This window comes from Ruditapes philippinarum, unplaced genomic scaffold, assembly GCF_026571515.1.
Source record: "Ruditapes philippinarum isolate M1 unplaced genomic scaffold, ASM2657151v2 ctg226_1_1_1_1, whole genome shotgun sequence".
Lineage (NCBI taxonomy): Eukaryota > Metazoa > Mollusca > Bivalvia > Venerida > Veneridae > Ruditapes > Ruditapes philippinarum.
The window spans coordinates 202,581-220,000 of NW_026856455.1; the positions used below are offsets into that span (position 1 = coordinate 202,581).

The window sequence follows — 17,420 nt, forward strand, 5'->3', positions numbered from 1 at the left end:
TCATCGTATTTTTATAAAATCTCTGTTTATTTTTGTTGCTGTAGCTCGTACTTTTTTCATTGGATTTAACCCGTGGTGGTGGTGTTGGTAGTTTACCCTTCGGATCAAGACAGTAACTCCCTTCCACAAGGTACAAAAGCACAGTTCAGCCACCGCAACGTCCCCGGGAAGGTTGCTAATCAGTTTACCAGAACTAGTGCCTTCACTTAAATAATGTTAGTAATGTAATGGCCAGGCCTTACAATCATGATATTGAATTAATTCTAAAGTCAATTTAAACATTTACATTAATTTCTTATTTTTCAAAGACTTCATTAAAACATTGAAAACTATAATTATTTACCAAAATACATTTTTTGACTCTGTCTTTCGTCTCCTCCTCCTTGCCATATCTGTTTACAGTTATACCAAGGAATTCCTCTGATGAATTCTTTAAAGACACGGTTACCTGAAATGACAATAACATGGTTTCAAGAAAGACAACAAGTCAAAAGGTCCTCTTCAAATATAAAATTGAAAACTTTTTAAGTAATAAGATGCATCTAGAAATAAAATTAAACAGGAGATCCCTTCAGAGCAATGGCAACAAACTCTGATTGACTTTTTGTATAGTTCTGCATTAATAAGTTTGATAAATGAGCAACAATTTTCAAATACCCGTTGGCTTATGCAGTATTAAATTTCAAGATAAATAAAATTGAACTCATTAGTATCATCAGAAAATTGTGACTTCACTGACTATAATTACGTAAGCAATAATTGATTTCACATATCAACCAAGTTATCTATGTATTCAAGAAAGAAAAGGGTCCCCATTGCATATATGAGAACAACAATGTGTCTTATTATTTATTAAATTTCTGTAGGAGTCACACAAAAACTGAGGTAATTTAATTGATGGTTGAAATGAACATGATGCAAAAAATATCGACAAGCAAAGGATGAAATTGAAACGTTAAATAAGAGTTAATGTATATATGCTATGGTAAAAGTAAAAATATACTATAGTAGCTTATATAAACATTAGAATTATGTAATAGAAATGTTGTTAATATTAATACTTACATACATATCATGTGGGTAGTAGTTAAACACAAGAGCTTGAATAACCGCCACTTCTCCAGACACGATGGAAAATGGTAAATGAAGGCTGACGAAAAACGGAAGGTATGCTGTCACCTTTATAAATTAGTAACACATCAAATAATAATAATACTTATTTAGTTATCTTATTCGATTCCTTATTGTCAAAAGGATAAACTTTCATGTCAGATCGTTAAAGATCGGTCTAATTCGTCATACCCCGTAACTTATATAATCATTGGACGCTAACATGGGCTAGATGAAGCAAAGATCTTGTCAACTTGCGACTGCCTTTACAAAAAACTTGCGGTAAAAGACGAAAACTATCAAAGTTTCATCAGCATACAATTTATCTTAAATCATTAAAAACCTTTGCAAACAGAATTGTTCATAAAAGGACAAGTCAAGACAAATATACATATGGCAGACCCCCGCTAATATAAGAATGTGGTATACAAACAAAAAACTAATTTACATTAGCAGGGACTGGAGCAACACCGAGACCAGATTCTGCATTGAGAGCATATCCTGTAGCCACCCAGTCGGTTATTGTATCTGGTACAGTTGCGGTCATGACCACATTTCCGGTAGAGCTATAAAGATAATTATATACAATGTATTAATAAAAGAATACTACTTAAAGATATAATGTGTTCATCCTTGTATAAAATTTTTAATCTGCGAAAATTCTTAAAATCTAAAAATTCTTACTGATTATATCTAATTTTAATAAAAGAATGAATAAACTTAGTATTTGAAGCTGTGTTCCCTATTACAGGTCAAATAAAGTTGTTGTTTTTCTTTACAAAAATACCAGTGTTTAACGACATTATATATTCACACTGAAACCACCTATAGTATGTAGAATTTAAAACTACCTTATGTGAAGTCAAAACATGTTTTATATATATTGTATATCAAATCTGAGCATAATATATCTTTAAGAAATAACACAAACTCTAAATTTTAAATTATAGTGGTAGCGCTTTCAATATTTGTTGTGCATATCATCAGCCGAATATTTAATCAACAAAAATAAACATGGAGTTTGTTGTTATTTCTTAAATGTTATAACATATTATTTATTTCAACACTGCACAAGGAACATTTAAATCACGTTTTAATGTACAATGTTCATGTATATTTACATAGATACAAATAGGTTCGTCTTTTAACATTTACTGTTTGATTTATAACAAAACCATTACTTTATGTTGATTCATGGAAAAAAGGAAGGAATATATTTCAATAATAACTATTATTGTATTTTAACTATTAAAGATACACAACTAATGAATATATGCGTTTTTAAGTGACAAATAAAAATTACGCTTGTGTAACATTTTCTGTGAAAGAAACGATTGCGTTTACTTCAAATTTCCTGTGAAATAAACGATTGCGTTTATAAAACATTTTCTGTGAAATAAACGCAATTTTCATTTCAAATGCTTAAGTGCTAAACAATGCTATGTGCTAAAAGAGCTCAATGATACTGAAAACCATGTTACAAACATTATACATTTCAGATTATAAGTGCAAAGACAATGTTAAAGATTTATTTTATTTGTTTGTTTAATTTGACGGATTCGTTTCATATGATGCACAATATACAAATACGTATAATTTTTAAGGATAAATAATGATTTTTTATAAAAAATAAGTTTGTTCAATTATGATAATGCTTTAGTGTATTAACATTTTACATCGAGTTATCTTTTCCCTTCTATTAAGCAGATATTAATCAGTCCCTGTAAGCCAGCCATACCTGACAGATGTATTAGACCAAATCCAAGTCTCTGGAAAATCTTTTCTCACAGTTGTAGTTAAAGTACAAAATGGCGGCGGGCATTCGCAAGAATATTTTGAACCAGGTGAACATGGGTTAGGTGATGATTCATAAATGCTGTCAATATCAGTAACAAAATACCCATTTCTACTGTTAATCTCCATCTGAACTATAAAAAGATTGATACCTGTTTACAACATTGGTGACTAAATATAATATTTTTATTGCCCATTTAACAGGACTTGGAAGAATCACATTGTCAGTAATGTGCTTCTTTCAGTTAAATAGCAAGTGATTTTTACACATAACGTTGCATCCATAGACTTGGATTGACTTAAATCTGTCAGGTTTGGGGGTCACACATTTAGACAAGCTGCAAGACAAAGAGAAAAGAGAGAAACCACTGCTTTTATGTAAAGGGCATACGGATTGACTCGATTTTACTTTGACTTTGAACGCCCTTTACTTTCACTGTTACCTGACAGACTCATTGGCCCATAACCAAGTCTCTGGGAAATCTTTGCGAATCGTTGTTCTGAAAGCACTTAAATATCTTCCTTGTGTGGATAAACATCCGGGACCATAACATTCATTAATGTCCATTCCTTGGCCGGAAGCTGCCCAAGAAGCACCCCTATCAACATATGGAGATTGCTCTTCTATTTGGCGTTTAACTAAAATTGAAATCAATTGTTTATTTCAAACAGGAAACAGTCTTTTGCATTTATAAACAAAGGAATGGAAATTAATTATATCTCAGAAAAACGCAATGTTGGATACGAGGGGCTTTATTTTTCTTTTGGAAAATTTAGATTGTGTTACCACCCAAACATCAAAATGTAGATTTTTGATGGGATGTAACTTTCAAATTTGTCAAATGCTTAGTAAAAGAAACTAAATCAAGTAAGGGCGCCAATATGAATGTTAATTTCATGTTAATATGACTTAAACAGAAAAAAGAATGCATTATAATGATTATATAGTATAATTGTACCTTTTCACAACAAAGCGACAAAAAACCTTCAATGTTCAAATGATTCTTAAATAAATAACAAGAAATAATTGAATAAAATAGGTTTAGGTGCATGGTCTTACCAGTTGTTCAATACACTTTGAAAACGAGTAAACGATATGGTTTCATGTTGATCAAATTTTGTAATTGGCAATTTTATTATCTGGAACGATATATAAGTAAGTGCACGTCCTTCATGGGCACTATACTAGTACATCATTTAAAATATTAAAAATAATTGTACTCACGTTTCATGAAGTTAAAGTCATGCAACAATGCATCTGTAATCACCGAAAGACCGACGTTCTGTAAAATAGTATGGCTGTGAAATATGCGAAATTTGAACATGAATAAAGACAATCCTTTAACCATTTGCTAATTTAAATATGTATGTTATATCCTACCTAACTTTAGCCAATAAAAGCTAACAATTATGTCCTATAAAGGTCTATAAATTTTCTCATACCAAAATCTCATTATGTCTTATGGAATTCTAGTCTCAGGAAAAAATAAGTAATCCGACCGGATGCTTGAAAGATTTTAGCAGTGAAACATTTTTTAAACAAACGGTATAGCTCTCTCTTGCCTATATTAGTAATGTTTTTTTCCATTCCCTGTCATGGCAGGCCATTAAATAATGTGTATTGTAATACAATGCGATTAAGGTGGGATTTTTTTCGTAGGGGAGGATCCTCGGGATCAGCATTTATATGAAAAAGTACGTAATAACTAAAGATTGTATAAGAATATATTCATGAAAAGTATTATACTAGTAAAATATTTCACTTCTTAACCCCCCACCCCAGCACCGACCATCGCAGTATTCAATTTTCAACAATGTTTATACACTTACATTAAAAATACCAACAACATCGTTACTTGATACTCTTCCATACAAGTAGGAATCTTGGTATTTCCATCCTGGTCTTTCATACACTCCAAGTTTATTGTACACCTGTTTTGTAAAACATTAATTTGTAAAATGTAATATCATAATTCGAAAATGTCCAGCGAGATTCAAAAAATATTCTGTACTGTTTCTTTATAGTTTCAAAGCAGTTCTGTTTACTTCCACCTTGAAAGATTCTAAGAAAAATTCACTTGTTTTATAAATTTTGTATAATCGTATATGTTGACAATGTACAGTCAAAACTGCCATAGTGACCCACTGTACATAGTGACTTCCTGTCTTATGTGAACCTGTTCTCCTCCCACCCATTTTTTTCGGTTATAAAGTTGCACTGTATTAAGCAAGTGACTGAGTTACGTTACTAACGACCTTGACTTGTATGGTCCGGAATGTGCATATCAATGTTTTTAGCGACTATGTCATAAAAGATATCTCTGTTCTTACTCCTTGTCTGGTTAAAAAATGCCAGAATCAAATAAAAACGTATTGTTTTAGATCTTCAACAGAAGTATGAAGCCATACAAAAACTGAATATTAAGAGAATACCAGCGTATAAAGTTGCTGAAGAACTAGGTGTTGGAAACGCACAGATCCAGAACCTTCGTTAACGTAAAATAGAAGAAATTTCGGACTTTGTAAATAATGATCATACGAATACTTAACGTCATATTTTGGTACTTTTGTTACTTTTATTATGCTTGTTAGTAATTTGAATGTACATTATTACTAATTGTCAAAAATGAATTTTACCCTCTTTTCGGTGATGTCATTTCCGGTTTTATGCAATATTACACTTTTATCTACAGCAAGAATAAAAACTTGTGAACCAGGATCAGCCCTGATGTTTAAAGAAACGTTAGTTCCTGGCGAGACTTGGGTCCTGTCGAATTTTAGGCTCACCTGAAAAATGCATTCACCACACATTTGTTATACCTCTTACTAATTTTTTATGATATGATATGAAAGTATAGGAGATAAGTTATTAAATAAATGATCGTTTGTAACAGGTTTTGGTGTAATAAAAACAAATAACATTGTATGAAGTATAAAGATTTTAAAAGCAATGTAAGTCAGATTTTACAATCAAGTATTGAATAAAAAGTATCAGTATTTATGCCCATTTTGGTGTATGGCAATTTAGACAAAGATTGCTTAAATTGGCGACACACAAAATCCAGTCAAGACGGTCATTGTTTATTTTTACATTTGTCATTGTACAAAACTCTTTCTGCTTAGAAATGGTCTTAACTGGGTTGTATAAAACCGTTAAAGGTCTGAGTCGATATCACACGTATGTCTTCGGCATTATGTACCGCCTACTGTCCGTTCGGCAGACAATTCAACCGACAATAAACCAGTGTGTGGCAACCAACTAACTATATGTATGTTTAAAACATATGCTTACAAAAAAGATATAAGAGAAAGAGATAAAAAGCAGAAATCGAGAGAAGTAAATCATCCTGTTTTCGAAAATATATGCATGTATTATGGATACAAAAATTCAGAGCTCAAGCTTACATCGTTTTGGAAATGCATATCAACCGTAAACGTGATGGCGTCAGCAATGATCTCACTGTGTTTATCGTTGTAGTAATAAGCAAGAAGAATACAGTCCGGAACCATCTCTGACGTCATTGTCACGTAGAATGTGTTCTTTTGGTAAACAGATGCAATATGGGTAAAATGTGTCTGAATAATCCGTCCATTCTTGATAATCTGAAAATATGGGAGATTACTAATTGATCGTATGTTACAGAGTGTGTTGAAAAGAAATGGTATTAAATGATGTACGAATAACGGATATCCTTGTGCGATTATAAAGATTTTAAAATCAATTTGACTATTGCGAAATATTTCATTTCAATTAATGTATTGCATGATTTAAGCTATAACAAATGCATGATCAAAACAGGCGGTATAACCGTAATATGGTTTGGTTGGTTTATGTGACATAAACCATTTACATACCATTTACATATTTGCCCATCATCTAGATTATCAAAATCTTTACAAAATAATGATATAGGAATGATTACGAATTCTTAACATGCATCGTCTTTGAGAAATGTGCTAAGACAGCAAACGTCGTAACAAAATTATCAACAAGTTCGGGCTTCGCAACCTCACATGAATAGGTTCGGGCATCAAATAAAGTATAATTCACAAATATTTTAAGGTAAAATTCTACTTACATGGTAAGTGACCTTTCCGTTTGGTCTGACATTACTTCTTACACTGAACTCTGCCTGCTTACCAACCTATTCCCAATACAAGTAGGTCACATATAGAATAAATACTATGCAATTATTTTTGCTAATAAGAAACACTAAGAAATCTAATCTCTAATTGTAATAGGTTATTATATGAAGAGTAATTAGAATTTAAAGAGGCTTAGTTAACATATGGTTCAAATAAACACATTTGAAATGTTAGTCTTCTTATTATGTTTTTATGTAAATGACATAAAATATATAGACGTTTTGTACCAAATTAATCTAAACTTATCAAATGCCTTTGAAATACAGATATTACTGAATAAAAATGTGTTGTTTTTTTTCCGATATCATGACGATATCATGTTGATATTTGTTGATATCATGTTGATATTAAGATGATGTTATGTTAATATCACGGTGATATCATGTTGAAATATGTTGATATCATGTTGAAATCATGTTCATGTTGCAACATACCTTTACAAACGAGGATTTCATCTCAAGATGTAAATACGATTTACTTGCTGTACGGAAACGCTGGATGTTCTTAGATATTTTCTCATCCTTTAATTTCACCTGTAATTATATGTTAAATTATGCTTATATTTGATTTGATTTTTGTTGCATTTAAAGTCATATAGAAATTGTGGTATATCAGGATTGCAGATAATACCGACCGAATATCGGCATATTATACTATTCTTTTAATTTTCTTTTATATTACAATGTACAGTTTTATCAAAATTTAAAAAAAACATAGAAAATTACAGTGTACATGTTAATGCAAACTTGATGACGCAAAAAGTTATTAAAACGTTTTCGTTGATTATGCCTCATATGCTTTACAAGGCACAAATAGACACATGGGTATACATAGGAACAAAAAATAATGTTGTTCCAAAGTATGCAAATGCCTGGGAAAGAAGAGCTACATGTATCAGTAAATGTTTTTATGAATAGAGAGCCGCGCGACATTTATATGCAGCACTTTGCTATCTTGAATATCATAAGTAACATTCAACTTACGTCAATATGCCCAGTTGCGACATTCACCGGAATATCAAGTTCCAATTTAATAATTCCATCACGTGGTACAGACAAAAACATTTCCGGCATAAATATTACATTTCCGTCGGGAAACGGTGATAGAAACTCCATCAAGTTGGACGAAGGACTATTTGGCGGTCTGACAGGTGCTGATACACCGGTTTCCTTGTCGGTAAAATATGTAACGCCAATACGGACTCTATCCCCAGATTGTGTCAAAGGTCGACCATCAGGTTGTGTGATCTTTATCTACAAGACAACATGATAGTCGAATACAATGCACAGTTATCAAAAGAAACTGGTTTTATTTTTTGCCCAAAAATACCAGTTATAATTCAAACTTATCACAGTGGAAGAAATTGTTCGAAAAGAATTCGAACAAGGAATAAATGTCTATAAAAATATTACTTTATTTTACTTTTCCAAGTAATATTAACCAGTACAAAGTGAGACTTAATCTAAAATTATTGAAATATACACCATTTTGAATAGTATGGTTAAATCGAATACAGGTTTGACCAATCGCAATGTATGTCATTTGAAAGCGTTCGTACTTGTTCAAAAGACATTTCATACTTGTGAATATATAGGTTTAAATTGATAAATATACTCAATCTTACATAGGTTGTATATTTAAATTCTGGTTTGAACGAGTCATCACCATACGACAGGAACTCAAGTTTAAGCGGTCTCTCGTGAAAGGTTATGGTGCTCCTGGCTACACGGATCTCTCCTGTCTCGTCCTCGGTCACGTTGGCCTCTACGGTCAGGGTATCATACTTCAGCGAAGGATCAAACTTCAACAAGGTGTCAGTGGCAATACTAAAGTCTGCTTCACCGTCGATCTGTTAAATCACCGAAATACATAAACGTGTAATATAGCTAAGTGGTCAAATACAAATTAAAACAAAAACCTTTGGTGGCTGACTTCTGCCATTTCGTTTCTGTTTTTATACGCGACGACACGAGATCTTATCAATTAATTATCGTTATTTCGCCGGAAATGTATTGTGTCTTCGTGTCGGCGCCCTCAAAAGGCAAAGGCGAAGACTTGATAAGTGTTTAATTTTAATATCGTACAAAATAAAATAATCTAAAAATAAAGGGATGTACGATTCCTACCTTAAACTCGGTTTGAATTGCTCTTGGCTCGAAAAACCACCAGTTCGAGCCTCCTTTTGACACTCGCAAAGTTACGTGTCCCTTAACAGGTTTTCCGTAGGTATATCTAAATAAATAACAAATACATGCTAGAAGATCAGTTTTAAAATATACAAAGGATTTTCATTACTTCTATGAAAAACATAATAAGTTCAAATGATGTAACGTCAGGACAGAATGAATAAAAATCCGTCGAATGCGTTTTCAACAAATAGAAAACAACATCCTTATTTGTATTTATAAAACATTTACCGCGCACCATAACTTTAATGAACACTTATGAGGTTATTATACATTGTTGAGTACAATACTGAATTATATTGGATGACGAGTACACAGCTGTCAAAACTATATTGGACGAGGTTTTGCAGCTGTGTACTTATCCAGTTTCACATAACCATTTTTTAGGCATTTTGACAGACCTTTGCATCTGCAATTGCAATAAGGATTTGATAAATATAGATTTTGGTCTCCCGAAAAATAAAAAAAAACGAGAAATACCCTATATTTTATTGTTTTTATTTTCAAGAGTCCAAAATATGGATTTGATATGAACCATTTGGACTATATGAAGTGTGATATGGATTTCATATGAACCTTTTTGGACTCTGAAAATTAAAAAAACGAGGCTATATGGTGTGAGATATGGATTTCATAAGAACCTTTAGGACTCTGGAAATGAAAACGAGGCTGAAAGGGGTGTGATATGGGTTTTATATGGACTTTTGGACTATAGAAATCAAAACAAGGCTAACTTGATAAGAATGGATCCAATACTGATTTCTATTGGAACCACAAGTGGTGAAGATGATGAAAGTGCATTGGTCATATTCTATAAGGTGTGAAATAAAAAGAGTTATTTGGAAAAAGTTCCCGTGAAAAAAAATCTTACTTTGCCGTTACACTTCCTTTCAATTCCGGATTAGCTACAGTTCCAAATGGCGGAAGTTTCACTTTCACTTCGTACTTTGGTAAAACTAAAACAATAGAAATAACATTTTTAGATATGCAATGTGTGTCTTTATTTTAAAAGAGCAAAGACTAAAAATGTTTTAAGGTTTTTGTCATAAAACAAATACAAATATTCTTTTAATCCAATCAACATAGCTCTATTTTTAAACCCCCATTTTCTAAAACAACTTGGTATGTTCCATTGATTAGCTGAAATCAAGTCGCCGCACAGGGTGAACGCAATCGACAATGCTAATGTTAATAAACATTTCGACGGTCTAGTGCTATAAGGGCGTAAGTTGTACTTGCGCCCTTTTATATGTTTTTACGCCATTCGAAGCAGAACGTCACCGCGCACCTGCTGACAAAATATCTTTACCCTAGCATTTAAGTTGGCTTCAATATCGAAGAATGATTGGTAGGGCGTAAGTGCATCGAGCTCAAAAGGAAAATTTTATAAGGGCGTAACTACACCATAACTACACCGTGCCCAAATTTTATAAGATCCTAAGTAGCAGTTTGGCCCTTTTAAGATTTTGATACGTTAGTTCAAATAGATAGTCAAATAGTCACACTTACGCACGTTATGATTTTGTGTCAGTCAGGGACATGTCTTGACACATTTAAGGATACGCATAAGGGGGTAAAACTGAATCACTTGAAAGAAAATGAAAAGAGTAAAGAAATAGCAATATTGCATTCAAACAGGCGCTTTGCATGTTTCGTAATATATAGGCCTCTGGTTGTACTATCTATAATCAGGTGGGAGTGGGAGGAATGTCTCCTCCCATAGACCGAGAAATTTCCAAAAAAGAAACAACGATATTGCATTAAATTGTCTTAAAGTTTATAAACATTCAAAATTTTGTCATGTTAAAGAATGTTTAATATTCTACTCCGATAGTTTCATGTGGCTTAAAAGAAACTAGATATTTTCAACAATGTGTCTTTGTGCAGTAAAAACTGTAGAAACTGACAAAATCCACACCTCTTCTGTGTTAGAAATCATTTTGAGATGACAGGAGACACCGTGCATGTCAAGCTTGTAAAAGGGTCGAAAAGACCCAGATTACATAAAAACTAATATTAATAATTCCTTCATAGTAAAACTGTTAATTAAATTTTTTAAATTAATAACGAAGGTTATTGTACATTGGGCCATTGGACAACACTGTGTGACGGGAATAGACTATGGTATAGTAGCATAGAGTTCAGACACTTCAATGCTAGATACAGTTGACATTGCTTAGTCTTAGTTTCGTTGATCTAAAGTTGATTGTTAATTACAATAAGATATTTTAATTTGGATCTGTTAGTAGTATAAATGGTGTATTCTTGTATTTCAAAGTGTCTTTAAGCTTGTATTTGGCAGTTTTTTTTAAGTACAATATGTACATGTATACATGAATACATGATTGATGATAATATTCCATGTCTATTTTATGAATGATCATCTATTTTTTCATGCCTCAATATAGAAAAAAAAAATTATTTTGTGTATTTTGTCTGAAAATGTATATTTTAGTTTTCAAAAGTATTTTCAAATCGCTTGAATCTGGCTACTGTGACAAGAACTAACGGTTTAACTGTTCAAAACCCGTTAGGGCCAAGGTATTGTTTCAATGGGAGCAGATTCAAGTGTGTTGAGATAAGCTTACAACTTCCAACACAACCGAACTTAGATAAATTTGTATAAACTAAACAGTTAAAATTTGTATCAAAGTTGCCTTTATGTTTTGTATTAGCTGCCGTATATGCATCATTGTACATTAAGCGTAAATAATGTTCCGTGTTTGATGTTTGAGTGCTTGGGTGAGCTTTTGTCTGTGATAGGAATATGTCTGTCGTCCGTCGTTAACCATAAGTTCTTTAGAAATATCTCTATTTTAATCATAAGGTAGATACTAATCCAACTTGAAGTACAACCTTTTCCATTTATGGTTTCAATGGGCAACATGAAATACTCAGAACTTAGATAGTTGACATGTATCATTACTTCGTGGGTTTTTCACACACAGAATGTATCAGTCATTTAAGTTAATTCAAGGAAAGAATCAATTTGTTGTAACTTCTTAGGTTAATTATATAATAAGCATGCAGCTGGAAGCTAATTTAATGAAACACAGAAACTGTTCTAAATCATATGATTAATCAATACGTGTTTTATTTATCTGTCATGTAACCTTCACATACAATGTCATAGGATAAAAGACAAAGGATACTTTAAAAATGGTCACTTATTATAATTCATTATTGTTATAGATAAAAAACAATTATATAATTGTATTGAAAAATTAAAGAATACACTAAAATCTAAAAGAGCATATATGGTAGTTACGCCCTATTTAGCGAAGTCGAAGTAATAATTTTAAAGAGAGTAACTGCTAGTTCCGTCCTTTTAGAATTATTGGCCGATGCATGAAAATGTAAATATTATAAGGGCATAAAACGCATTTCGTGAATTTTATTAAGGTGATGGGTTATTTTAATTTGAAAAATGTTTTTAAAAAAATCGATATTAGTTGTTCTAAGTGTGTCCCAAATTTTATCATGATTGATAAAAGATCAAAGTCTGTAGACAGTTTTTTTCAATTTCCCAAAACTTGTAAAAATGCATTTACGCCCTTATAGCACTAGACCGTCGATTTATAGGTGCACTAACGATAATTATAAATTCACTTGGAAAACTGATGTGAAAGTTAAAAAAAGTTTTAAAAAAATCACTGATTGCTCTTTTCGTAACTTAAATAATGATTACATATAAACGAATTACATCTAAAAACCATAGACGAAAATTATGGTTTTTGTTTATTTATCGTACATTAATTATAAGCATGGCACTTTAAACCTTATTTTCCACTTGGAAGTGTTGTTGTTATCTTTTTCGTAATTACAACTTGACTTGCAAAATAATTAATTAATGTTGATTAAAAAAACAAACAAAAAAATTGTTACGAGAGTCATTTTACTATCTCTTGCTGTTTAATGGAATTACTAGTAAGCAGATAAAACTTATACAGATAATGTTAAACTAAAAAACAATGTTGAAACGTACCATACTCTTGAACCTCAAAAGATATCCTTTCCTCAACATTTTCTGTGTTCTGTAATATAAAACATAGAATATTTTTGTACACGACCATGGTCAATTGAATGTGAGTCGCGTCACGACAAAACCAACATAGTGCGTTTGCGACCAGCATGGATCCAGACCAGCCTGATCGGATGCGCAGGCTGGTCTGGATCCATGCTGGTCGCAAACACATTATGTTGGTTTTGTCGTGACGCGGCTCATTAATGTATTTTACATGTAAAAATAAGCGTGTAATCAAAATTTGTAAGTTTCAAGATATTATGGTTATGTATCTTTTTTTCTTTTAACACGCTCGAAACTGAACGTTAACACCAAATAAAACGTTATGCTCAGTAAAATCTTGTTACTTTATTCTCTCAAAATTAAGTTATTCACATAAGGCTAGCTTGTAATTGTTTCAATACAACTTTAGCGATTCTTTACCACACGATATGAATATGGTGAACAATAATGAATACATGTACTACTTACAACTGCTGATTAAAGGTACATTATGACCGAGAAATGTTTTTATTTTTATTTCTTATTTCTCAAAAGCTTTTTTAATTTTGGTGTACTGTTATAGTATCCAAAAAAGTTACTTATTGACCAATTTCCTGATCCATCCTTTTCATCTATTGCTTTCCGGCAATAAGTACAATTATAATGAATTAGTTTTTTATAGAAGTCAAAATACTACTTTGTTTGTTTTGTGCTACTTTTATGACTTATCGATACTTTTTTAGGTAACGAGCATCTAACATTTTTCTAAAATCATTATATAAACATTATAAAATTCATATTTGCCCCTTCTAAAGTAGTAAACATTTATTTGTTTCTGAGGCATGATGTGCTTTTAAAGAAGACCAACTTTGGTCTTACAATTCCCTGAAGTTGACATCAGACATGTTGAGATTTTGAAGAAGGGCAAATCCATAACAAACTACTGGACGGGGTTGGTGGTAGTAGGCAGGACCGTTACCTACCTCCAGGTTCACGCGGATTGCCCAGTAACCGAGAACTGGCTGTTTAGATAGTGACATCTCTCCGGAGAATCCATATAGACCGCTGACGTTCACGTGCTCCTTTATTTTGTTTGACTTGGGATCCTAAATTATAAATATATGTATTACATTGTAATTGGTCTATATGTTAGTTATCGCTGCTGTAGTCCTTTGTTGTTTTTTATCAGTATTTTAAAAATAAGCTGAACGCGACGCAACATATTAGACTGTTATAATCATTTAGATGTTCTGTATAATATTATAATCAAACGATGCTAAAAGTCGGCAAACATCGGTATTTTCCGTCTTTTATAATAATTCTGAAAGCGTTTCTTTGAGGTATTGTGTTGTTCCTGATCATGTCGACGCTTATAAGATCTGTATGAGACACGGCAAGTGACGAAGTTTGCCAGGTTTTCATTTGATGTTTCAACTATATTTTCTATTCATTTTGAAATAAATCTAATTTTTAAGATATCTACCATGATAGAAATTGTCATAACTTCATCCATCGGCTTCATATCTCTGTCTACAACAAAGACTCGATATCGAACTGAAAAAATCAAACAAAAACGTTAAAAGTAAATTGTTAAGTAATATATAATATCTGCACTTTGGAATGAAATTGTTTAATCGGACAGGAATGCTACACTAGTACACTGTTAATGTTATAAAAAAAGCGCAGAACCGAGTAAGTAGAGCATTTAACTATAATAATAATAATAAACTCTTTATTGAACGAAGGTAACTTATTAAGACAATACATCAAAGCATTAGATACAACACATATAATGCAAAATCTTATTTTCAACAAGGCCTTCAATAAAACATAAACATAACAACGGACATATTCAAGCAATTGTAAAGATTACAACATTTAGTAAATCTTAATCAACAAAGAAGACAGACATAATATTATGTTATAGTATAGGTAAATTTTCTATAATTCATCTCTAGATAATAATAAATGTTTGAAATGTGATTTAAATAATTTAAGACTTGAAAGATTTCTTATTTTTAAAGGAATAGTGTTCCATAACTCCATACTAGAATAATAAAAAGTACGTTTCAAATAATTTGTTTTAGGTCGTTTATTGCATAAATATCTTTTTTATGTGTTGATCTTAGTAAGTAAGTTTTATTTTGAGATAACGGAATTAGATTAGAAATATATGCTGGCGTTAATTCATTCATCGCCTTATATATACCATAATTCCAGAAAAGTATTTACATCTAGATGGAAAAGATAACCATTTCATATTTTGAAACATATCAAGAGAAATTTGTTTTTACGGGTTTATTTAAAATAATTCTAGCGGTTCTTTTTTGTAATTTTGTTATTCTATTTAGATCTGATTTGTTACATTGGGACCAAATAATACATCCATAATCAAAAGTAGGGGCAATGTAAGCGTTATAAAATAATTGTTTCATTTCAGGTGTAAGAAATATTTGAATTCTTTTCAGCAGAGATATTTTAGAAGCAAGCTTAGAACATGTTTTGTCAATATTGTGTTTTTCCAAGATAGACAGTTATCAATATGCAATCCAAGTAGCTTTTGACAATGAACATTATTTATACTCGAATTCTCAATATGCAGAGAAAAGATTGCCTATGTTATTTATTTTACATTTTGATCAAATTATCATGCACGTGGTCTTTTCTGGATTTATGGCCATATTATTGAGAGTGCAAACCATTCCTGTATTTTTAGTAAGTCTAGTTGCAACTCAGACTGTATATTACTCAAACTTTGGTCAGCTATGTGTAATGTTTGAATCGTCTGCATACATATCAATGTCTGAATTCGTAGTGACTGAAATAATTTACAAATAAAAGAAACAGTATAGGACCTAAGATTGACCCCTATGCTACACCTGATATAACCGACAAGCTTTCAGATTTATTATTGTTGACTTTTACAATTTTCTCTCTGTTAGAGAAAATTTTTCAGAGTTTTCAGAAAAAATGATAAAGTTTTGTTTATGAATCTGTACATTATGGTCAACTGAATAAAGGTTTTTATAAAATCTGAAAATACAGCACCGATTATATTTTCATCATCAATACTCGTAAGTCTAGCGTAAAATAAAAGTTTATATTAAGGCGGATCAAAGCCGTTTGACAAGAATGATGTTTCCGGAAACCTTACCGGTGCTCATTAATGATACTGATTAAACGAAGATAATTATTAAGCTGATTTGCAATATGCCTTTCAAAAATTTTTGAAATGGTTGGGAGAATAGATATTGGCCTATAATTATTTGGGTTTGACTTATCTCCCCCTTTGTGTAACGGTATAACACGTGCTAGTTTCAGTTTATCTGGGAATATACCTAGTGAAATACTCTTATTAATAATTGAAGTTATTGCTCTCGTTATAGAGTCTTTACATAGTTTTAACATATTAGGACCAATTCCATCAATGCCAGAAGATTTATTTTTATCAAGGTTGTCAATATATTTGCTTACTTCAAATGTGGTTATGAAATCAATGTCAAATTGCATTTGTCTAAGTTTATGATCTAGAAAATCTTTTAAATACGAAAAATTGTTAACATTAAAATAAGATTTCTTAATTAGATTTGAAATTTCTGTAAAATGTTTTTTTTAAGGCATTTTGCAACATTCACATTTCCTTCAAAAGAACATCATTAATGTTTAATGTGATTGGTAAAAGACGGGGTTGCTGCTTATTTTCATTTGATATGTCTTTTAAATTTTGCCATAAATATTTACAATCTCTCGAATCTTCAAACTGCCTTGTTATAGAACATCTTCTTACTCTTTTTAATAATAGCCTGGCATTTATTTTCTCCATAACTTTATAATTAATCCAGTCTTTACAACTTTTATAGTGATCTCTTTTATTGCGGGCCTCTTTAATTTCGTCAGAGTACCAAAGCTGGTTGTTTAGTCCTTTTAATACGCTTTACTTTTACAGGCGCATGTTTGTTAAATAATGTTTCAATCATATTGTATAAACATCAAGTGAGTTATTTGGCTCTGCAATAGTTTCAATCATATCAAAATTATAAGCATTCAAATCATCTTTAAATACTTGTTCATTAAAATTCTTGAAAGAACGATAATTTATCGTTTTATGCGCGAGAAAGCATTTGCCTCCCTTCTTGTAACACAATTTATTGTAAACGACAATGGATAGTGATCGCTTA

General features: G+C 31.5%; 1 protein-coding gene across 2 annotated transcripts in view; it reads right to left on the minus strand.

Moving 5' to 3' along the window:
* Positions 1-17,420, minus strand: part of LOC132746600 (CD109 antigen-like) — a 31,242-nt gene that overhangs the window by 10,031 nt on the left and 3,791 nt on the right. The window contains exons 6-22 of one of the 2 annotated variants that reach the window (XM_060735806.1): positions 14,726-14,796; positions 14,226-14,348; positions 13,222-13,270; positions 10,108-10,192; positions 9,177-9,282; positions 8,675-8,899; positions 8,034-8,303; positions 7,485-7,583; positions 6,984-7,049; positions 6,310-6,507; positions 5,542-5,691; positions 4,735-4,836; positions 4,130-4,187; positions 2,849-3,038; positions 1,559-1,676; positions 1,066-1,179; positions 344-448 (exon numbers count right to left, since the gene is read on the minus strand). In XM_060735806.1, the coding sequence (XP_060591789.1) occupies positions 344-448; positions 1,066-1,179; positions 1,559-1,676; positions 2,849-3,038; positions 4,130-4,187; positions 4,735-4,836; positions 5,542-5,691; positions 6,310-6,507; positions 6,984-7,049; positions 7,485-7,583; positions 8,034-8,303; positions 8,675-8,899; positions 9,177-9,282; positions 10,108-10,192; positions 13,222-13,270; positions 14,226-14,348; positions 14,726-14,796 (2,129 nt within the window). Of the gene's footprint in view, positions 1-343; positions 449-1,065; positions 1,180-1,558; positions 1,677-2,848; positions 3,039-3,347; positions 3,544-4,129; positions 4,188-4,734; positions 4,837-5,541; positions 5,692-6,309; positions 6,508-6,983; positions 7,050-7,484; positions 7,584-8,033; positions 8,304-8,674; positions 8,900-9,176; positions 9,283-10,107; positions 10,193-13,221; positions 13,271-14,225; positions 14,349-14,725; positions 14,797-17,420 lie in introns of both variants that reach the window. The other variant, XM_060735805.1, reaches the window with a different exon arrangement.